The 9,122-nt window shown below is 43.5% G+C and overlaps 1 protein-coding gene across 1 annotated transcript; it reads right to left on the bottom strand.

The window, feature by feature from the left end:
• Positions 1–7,444: 7,444 nt before the first annotated feature.
• LOC140120404 (homeobox protein Mix.2-like) lies at positions 7,445–8,626 on the bottom strand. The gene is made up of 2 exons (XM_072139460.1): positions 8,348–8,626; positions 7,445–8,177 (listed from the first exon to the last, which is right to left on the bottom strand). The coding sequence occupies exons 1-2, from the start codon at positions 8,549–8,551 to the stop codon at positions 7,515–7,517; spliced, it is 867 nt and encodes a 288-aa protein (XP_071995561.1). The 5' UTR covers positions 8,552–8,626; the 3' UTR covers positions 7,445–7,514.
• Between the last annotated feature and the right edge of the window lie 496 nt (positions 8,627–9,122).

Below are 9,122 nucleotides of genomic sequence, written 5' to 3' on the forward strand. Positions count from 1 at the left end.
GTGATGAATACATAGGAGGTTATATAGTACATGGAGCAGGTCCTCAGCAGCACAGAGTATTTCAGCAGAGGAGAGTGATGAATACACAGGAGGTTATATAGTACATGGAGCAGGTCCTCAGCAGCACAGAGTATTTCAGCAGAGGAGAGTGATGAATACATAGGAGGTTATATAGTACATGGAGCAGGATCCTCAGCAGCACAGAGTATTTCAGCAGAGGAGAGTGATGAATACATAGGAGGTTATATAGTACATGGAGCAGGATCCTCAGCAGTACAGAGTATTTCAGCAGTGGAGAGTGATGAATATGTAGGAGGTTATATAGTACATGGAGCAGGATCCTCAGCAGCACAGAGTATTTCAGCAGAGGAGAGTGATGAATACACAGGAGGTTATATAGTACATGGAGCAGGGTACACAGCAGCACAGAGTATTTCAGCAGAGGAGAGTGATGAATACATAGGAGGTTATATAGTACATGGAGCAGGGTCCTCAGCAGCACAGAGTATTTCAGCAGAGGAGAGTGATGAATACATAGGAGGTTATATAGCACAAGGAGCAGGTCCTCAGCAGCACAGAGTATTTCAGCAGAGGAGAGTGATGGATACATAGGAGGTTATATAGTACATGGAGCACGTCCTCAGCAGCACAGAGTATTTCAGCAGAGGAGAGTGATGAATACATAGGAGGTTATATAGTACATGGAGCAGGTCCTCAGCAGCACAGAGTATTTCAGCAGAGGAGAGTGATGAATACACAGGAGGTTATATAGTACATGGAGCAGGTCCTCAGCAGCACAGAGTATTTCAGCAGAGGAGAGTGATGAATACATAGGAGGTTATATAGTACATGGAGCAGGGTCCTCAGCAGCACAGAGTATTTCAGCAGAGGAGAGTGATGAATACATAGGAGGTTATATAGTACATGGAGCACGTCCTCAGCAGCACAGAGTATTTCAGCAGAGGAGAGTGATGGATATATAGGAGGTTATATAGTACATGGAGCACGTCCTCAGCAGCACAGAGTATTTCAGCAGAGGAGAGTGATGAATATGTAGGAGGTTATATAGTACATGGAGCAGGTCCTCAGCAGCACAGAGTATTTCAGCAGAGGAGAGTGATGGATACATAGGAGGTTATATAGTACATGGAGCAGAGTCCTCAGCAGCACAGAGTATTTCAGCAGAGGAGAGTGATGAATACATAGGAGGTTATATAGTACATGGAGCAGGATCCTCAGCAGCACAGAGTATTTCAGCAGAGGAGAGTGATGAATACATAGGAGGTTATATAGTACATGGAGCAGGTCCTCAGCAGCACAGAGTATTTCAGCAGAGGAGAGTGATGAATACATAGGAGGTTATATAGTACATGGAGCAGGTCCTCAGCAGCACAGAGTATTTCAGCAGAGGAGAGTGATGAATATGTAGGAGGTTATATAGTACATGGAGCAGGGTCCTCAGCAGCACAGAGTATTTCAGCAGAGGAGAGTGATGAATACAAAGGAGGTTATATAGTACATGGAGCGGGGTCCTCAGCAGCACAGAGTATTTCAGCAGAGGAGAGTGATGAATACATAGGAGGTTATATAGTACATGGAGCAGGGTCCTCAGCAGCACAGAGTATTTCAGCAGAGGAGAGTGAGGAATACATAGGAGGTTATATAGTACATGGAGCAGAGTCCTCAGCAGCACAGAGTATTTCAGGAGAGGAGAGTGATGAATACATAGGAGGTTATATAGTACATGGAGCAGGGTCCTCAGCAGCACAGAGTATTTCAGCAGAGGAGAGTGATGAATACATAGGAGGTTATATAGTACATGGAGCAGGTCCTCAGCAGCACAGAGTATTTCAGCAGAGGAGAGTGATGAATACACAGGAGGTTATATAGTACATGGAGCAGGTCCTCAGCAGCACAGAGTATTTCAGCAGAGGAGAGTGATGAATACATAGGAGGTTATATAGTACATGGAGCAGGTCCTCAGCAGCACAGAGTATTTCAGCAGAGGAGAGTGATGGATACACAGGAGGTTATATAGTACATGGAGCAGGGTCCTCAGCAGCACAGAGTATTTCAGCAGAGGAGAGTGATGAATACATAGGAGGTTATATAGTACATGGAGCAGGTCCTCAGCAGCACAGAGTATTTCAGCAGAGGAGAGTGATGGATACATAGGAGGTTATATAGTACATGGAGCAGGTCCTCAGCAGCACAGAGTATTTCAGCAGAGGAGAGTGATGGATACATAGGAGGTTATATAGTACATGGAGCAGGGTCCTCAGCAGCACAGAGTATTTCAGCAGAGGAGAGTGATGAATACATAGGAGGTTATATAGTACACGGAGCAGGGTCCTCAGCAGCACAGAGTATTTCAGCAGAGGAGAGTGATGAATATGTAGGAGGTTATATAGTACATGGAGCAGGGTCCTCAGCAGCACAGAGTATTTCAGCAGAGGAGAGTGAGGAATACACAGGAGGTTATATAGTACATGGAGCAGGGTCCTCAGCAGCACAGAGTATTTCAGCAGAGGAGAGTGATGAATACATAGGAGGTTATATCGTACATGGAGCAGGTCCTCAGCAGCACAGAGTATTTCAGCAGAGGAGAGTGATGAATACATAGGAGGTTATATAGTACATGGAGCAGAGTCCTCAGCAGCACAGAGTATTTCAGCAGAGGAGAGTGATGAATACATAGGAGGTTATATAGTACATGGAGCAGGTCCTCAGCAGCACAGAGTATTTCAGCAGAGGAGAGTGATGAATACATAGGAGGTTATATAGTACATGGAGCACGTCCTCAGCAGCACAGAGTATTTCAGCAGGAGGAGAGTGATGAATACATAGGAGGTTATATAGTACATGGAGCAGGTCCTCAGCAGCACAGAGTATTTCAGCAGAGGAGAGTGATGAATACATAGGGGGTTATATAGTACATGGAGCGGGATCCTCAGCAGCACAGAGTATTTCAGCAGAGGAGAGTGATGAATACATAGGAGGTTATATAGTACATGGAGCAGGTCCTCAGCAGCACAGAGTATTTCAGCAGAGGAGAGTGATGAATACATAGGAGGTTATATAGTACATGGAGCAGGGTCCTCAGCAGCACAGAGTATTTCAGCAGAGGGGAGTGATGAATACATAGGAGGTTATATAGTACATGGAGCAGGGTCCTCAGCAGCACAGAGTATTTCAGCAGAGGAGAGTGATGAATACATAGGAGGTTATATAGTACATGGAGCAGGATCCTCAGCAGCACAGAGTATTTCAGCAGAGGAGAGTGATGAATACATAGGAGGTTATATAGTACATGGAGCAGGATCCTCAGCAGCACAGAGTATTTCAGCAGAGGAGAGTGATGAATACATAGGAGGTTATATAGTACATGGAGCAGGGTCCTCAGCAGCACAGAGTATTTCAGCAGAGGAGAGTGATGAATACATAGGAGGTTATATAGTACATGGAGCAGGATCCTCAGCAGCACAGAGTATTTCAGCAGAGGAGAGTGATGAATACATAGGAGGTTATATAGTACATGGAGCGGGATCCTCAGCAGCACAGAGTATTTCAGCAGAGGAGAGTGATGAATACATAGGAGGTTATATAGTACATGGAGCAGGTCCTCAGCAGCACAGAGTATTTCAGCAGAGGAGAGTGATGAATACATAGGAGGTTATATAGTACATGGAGCAGAGTCCTCAGCAGCACAGAGTATTTCAGCAGAGGAGAGTGATGAATACATAGGAGGTTATATAGTACATGGAGCAGAGTCCTCAGCAGCACAGAGTATTTCAGCAGAGGAGAGTGATGGATATATAGGAGGTTATATAGTACATGGAGCAGGGTCCTCAGCAGCACAGAGTATTTCAGCATAGGAGAGTGATGAATACATAGGAGGTTATATAGTACATGGAGCAGGATCCTCAGCAGCACAGAGTATTTCAGCAGAGGAGAGTGATGGATACATAGGAGGTTATATAGTACATGGAGCAGGATCCTCAGCAGCACAGAGTATTTCAGCAGAGGAGAGTGATGGATACATAGGAGGTTATATAGTACATGGAGCAGGGTCCTCAGCAGCACAGAGTATTTCAGCAGAGGAGAGTGATGAATACATAGGAGGTTATATAGTACATGGAGCAGAGTCCTCAGCAGCACAGAGTATTTCAGCAGAGGAGAGTGATGAATACATAGGAGGTTATATAGTACATGGAGCAGGGTCCTCAGCAGCACAGAGTATTTCAGCAGAGGAGAGTGATGAATACATAGGAGGTTATATAGTACATGGAGCAGGTCCTCAGCAGCACAGAGTATTTCAGCAGAGGAGAGTGATGAATACATAGGAGGTTATATAGTACATGGAGCAGGGTCCTCAGCAGCACAGAGTATTTCAGCAGAGGAGAGTGATGAATACATAGGAGGTTATATAGTACATAGAGCAGGGTCCTCAGCAGCACAGAGTATTTCAGCAGAGGAGAGTGATGAATACATAGGAGGTTATATAGTACATGGAGCAGGGTCCTCAGCAGTACAGAGTATTTCAGCAGAGGAGAGTGATGAATACATAGGAGGTTATATAGTACATGGAGCAGGATCCTCAGCAGCACAGAGTATTTCAGCAGAGGAGAGTGATGAATACATAGGAGGTTATATAGTACATGGAGCAGGTCCACAGCAGCACAGAGTATTTCAGCAGAGGAGAGTGATGAATACATAGGAGGTTATATAGTACATGGAGCAGGGTCCTCAGCAGCACAGAGTATTTCAGCAGAGGAGAGTGATGAATACACAGGAGGTTATATAGTACATGGAGCAGAGTCCTCAGCAGCACAGAGTATTTCAGCAGAGGAGAGTGATGGATACATAGGAGGTTATATAGTACATGGAGCAGGTCCTCAGCAGCACAGAGTATTTCAGCAGAGGAGAGTGATGAATACATAGGAGGTTACATAGTATATGGAGCAGGTCCTCAGCAGCACAGAGTATTTCAGCAGAGGAGAGTGATGAATACATAGGAGGTTATATAGTACATGGAGCAGAGTCCTCAGCAGCACAGAGTATTTCAGCAGAGGAGAGTGATGAATACATAGGAGGTTATATAGTACATGGAGCAGGTCCACAGCAGCACAGAGTATTTCAGCAGAGGAGAGTGATGAATACATAGGAGGTTATATAGTACATGGAGCAGGGTCCTCAGCAGCACAGAGTATTTCAGCAGAGGAGAGTGATGAATACATAGGAGGTTATATAGTACATGGAGCAGAGTCCTCAGCAGCACAGAGTATTTCAGCAGAGGAGAGTGATGAATACATAGGAGGTTATATAGTACATGGAGCAGGGTACACAGCAGCACAGAGTATTTCAGCAGAGGAGAGTGATGGATACATAGGAGGTTATATAGTACATGGAGCAGGGTCCACAGCAGCACAGAGTATTTCAGCAGAGGAGAGTGATGAATACATAGGAGGTTATATAGTACATGGAGCAGGGTCCTCAGCAGCACAGAGTATTTCAGCAGAGGAGAGTGATGAATACATAGGAGGTTATATAGTACATGGAGCAGAGTCCTCAGCAGCACAGAGTATTTCAGCAGAGGAGAGTGATGAATACATAGGAGGTTATATAGTACATGGAGCAGGGTCCACAGCAGCACAGAGTATTGCAGCAGAGGAGAGTGATGAATACATAGGAGGTTATATAGTACATGGAGCAGGTCCTCAGCAGCACAGAGTATTTCAGCAGAGGAGAGGATGGTAATGAATTAGTATGGGGTTAGATAGTGAATGATGCAGGGTCCTCAGCAGCACAGAGTTTTTCAGGACTATTCTGCAGGTGTTGAGTGTGAATGAGAGTTAGGTCTAAAACACTTTGCCAACTGCAGCAAAGTGTATTAGTACATGGAGCAGGTCCTCAGCAGCACAGAGTATTTCAGCAGAGGAGAGTGATGAATACATAGGAGGTTATATAGTACATGGAGCAGAGTCCTCAGCAGCACAGAGTATTTCAGCATAGGAGAGTGATGAATACATAGGAGGTTATATAGTACATGGAGCAGGATCCTCAGCAGCACAGAGTATTTCAGCAGAGGAGAGTGATGAATACATAGGAGGTTATATAGTACATGGAGCAGGTCCTCAGCAGCACAGAGTATTTCAGCAGAGGAGAGTGATGGATACATAGGAGGTTATATAGTACATGGAGCAGGGTCCTCAGCAGCACAGAGTATTTCAGGAGAGGAGAGGATGGTAATGAATTAGTATGGGGTTAGATAGTGAATGATGCAGGGTCCTCAGCAGCACAGAGTTTTTCAGGACTATTCTGCAGGTGTTGAGTGTGAATGAGAGTTAGGTCTAAAACACTTTGCCAACTGCAGCAAAGTGTATTAACCCTCTCACCCTGATGGTTCTGTGAATTGCAGGGCCCTGCATCAGCGTCCATTGGCAGCACAGAGTATTTCAGCAGAGTCGTGCACTGATCTTGTACACCTTTTCACACTGAGAGCTAATATAGTGGGAGGAGTGGGATCCTCCAGCAGCACAGAGTATTTAAGTAATTGTGTTTGTTTTCTACATTTTGCGCAGATGGATTTCTTGATGGATATAATAATACACCTTCCATAATCCCATCACTACTTGGAGCAGGTAAGTATCTCTCCGCACAATAGCTCCCTGGTACTGCTGGTAAGTGGTACGTCTGGACCAGTATTTTAGTATCCCGTGTGTCTGTATGGATAACAAACAACTCCTATTACTTATCAAAAGCATGCAATACCAATAGAAGTATATAGGATCCAAAAATAAATCATACTTCGTAATACTCAATTCATTATAAACAATTTACAAACTTTATTAATTGGTCATCAAGAAAACAATGTTAAAAACACACATTAAAAACCAAAAAACAAAAGATGTGGCGATGGTCGACAGTATTACAGTACATGATGAATACTATCCAAGTATCAAACACATAACAGTATATACAATTTGGCTGTAACCACTTATATTACCCACCAGGGTGTTGCATGTAGCCAAAATTGTTTGTACCAATAAGCACCCCTCTCTCTATTTACTCCCTGTATGTATTTTTTTTTACCTAAAATCAACTGGACGAACAAATCTTTAAAAAGATGCAAAAAAAAACCTTTATTAATCTATTTACAATATAAAAAAAAGAAAAATTATACAAAAAAAATATGAAAAAAATGGCATTAATACTAAGTTTACACAGTTTTGAGGGATTCATCTAAAGAAGATCATTCTCTCTCCTTCAGTGATGACCCTCCATAAGGAAGACACCCTAAAGATCCAGGCGTGATGACCTCTACAGGAGGTCTTGGTATAATACGCAGGAAGCACATGTCTAGAGTCTATTCATCAGGTCCCATATGGAAGTCTGGACCCTCTATAGTCTCTTTGATCTCTAATCTTCTAAAATACCCAAAAATCACCAAATTTTGGACCTTTGTAGTTGTTGAAGACGAACTCATGTTCTTGGTTCCAAGATGTCTCCTCACCTTACAGACTAGAGAGGACAGAGGTAATACTTTCCTTAGAATCAGATTCCGGAGATCTATCACTAACACCAGAATCGGAATCAGGAGAACCTTTCTCGTAGAAGTCATCCTCGATGCTCATGATCTTAAATGGAAACTGAACAGTGAAGGGGTTCATCCCATTAGAGCTTCTTGCGTTTGAAGACATGGGGATGGGTGGGATTTTGATGTTCATGTCTGGTGTGATGGTCTTGTTGGGTGGCACGGTGTTGAAGTCCACCATGTAGTTGATTTGCGGAGGCATCGGGTTGGGTCTACGGCTCAAGTCGATGGCCTTGGTGTTCCGATACATGTTCTGTTGGTTGGTGGCATGTGAGCCTTCGTAGTAGGGATTTTGGGGGACTTGGTTCATTGGCATCTTGTCTCGGGACAAGGCACAGGAATATGAAGGGTATGGCACGGAGTTAGAGGGCTGGTGGAACACGTCTTGCTGTGTGTTCATGGGGGGTTGACTTTGCTGTGGTGCCATCATAGTTTGGTTCTGTTGAGCCTGAGTCGGCGTTGGTCCTGATTGCATGTGGTTGGCCAGTGGACGAATATTGGGGTAACATACACCCACATTATTGAAAAGGTTTGATTTGCTCTTTTCACGTCGGGCCTTTCCTCTTCTGTTTTGGAACCAGACCTGATGGTGGGTGAAGAAAACAACAAATTAGTTAAAATTACTTTTATGTTTTATTTATAGTTCTGGTGGCTCCCAATGTGGTAGAGCAGTCAATAGCCCCATCAGAACCCCAAGGGTGACGCGTTCTATATGGATGCACAAATGCCCAAACTCTAGTAGACCTCACATACCTGGATCCTGGACTCAGGGATGTAGATGCGTTTGGCCAGTTCCTCTCGGTGATGGATATCCGGATACATGTTGGTTTGGAAGAATTCCTCCAAGGCGTCCAGCTGGTGCTTACTGAACACGGTCCTCTTCCTACGCTGGGATAGAGACACTTGTTCCAAGGCAGAAGGTGATGTCATCTCCATCGGCTTCTGATGCTTCAACATCTTTTTGGATGAAGAACCTTCTAGAGACTTGTGCTCCCCAATTAATTGTTCGCTCGTCTCTTCTGTAAATGTAATGTACATCAAAGTTTTAGTGTTATAAATGCGGGAGACATATCGATGTATAGACAGGTATGAGATACATACATTATACATTAGAATATCTATGAGACATCTATCTAGATATAATCCTAATAAATATTATCAATTCTTATCGAGATTAAGATCAATGGAGAGGAATTTGTGATGCGGGTTAAGAGATACAGATGGACTGAAATAGAAAGATGACAAAAAGTTGATGGTAAAAGTTGTCCTGTTTATATCTGTGGGCAGATAGATCAGGAAATAGATAGATCTGAGACAGAAATGTGGAAAGATATGAGATAGATAGGAGATAGATAGATAGATAGATAGATCGATAGATAGAGATAGATAGATAGGAGATAGATAGATAGGAGATAGATAGATAGGAGATAGATAGATAGATAGATAGATAGATAGATAGATAGATAGATAGATAGATAGATAGATAGATAGGAAATAGATAGATAGATACGAGATAGATAGATACAAG

This window comes from Engystomops pustulosus, chromosome 3, assembly GCF_040894005.1.
Source record: "Engystomops pustulosus chromosome 3, aEngPut4.maternal, whole genome shotgun sequence".
Taxonomy (NCBI): Eukaryota; Metazoa; Chordata; class Amphibia; order Anura; family Leptodactylidae; genus Engystomops; species Engystomops pustulosus.

Bases quoted from the DNA above. Each gene is read 5' to 3' on its own strand.
- LOC140120404 (XM_072139460.1), bottom strand. From the start codon at position 8,551: ATGTTGAAGCATCAGAAGCCGATGGAGATGACATCACCTTCTGCCTTG. The intron at 8,178-8,347 runs GTATGTGAGGTC...ACCCACCATCAG, and splicing joins TCCCTGAGTCCAGGATCCAG to GTCTGGTTCCAAAACAGAAG.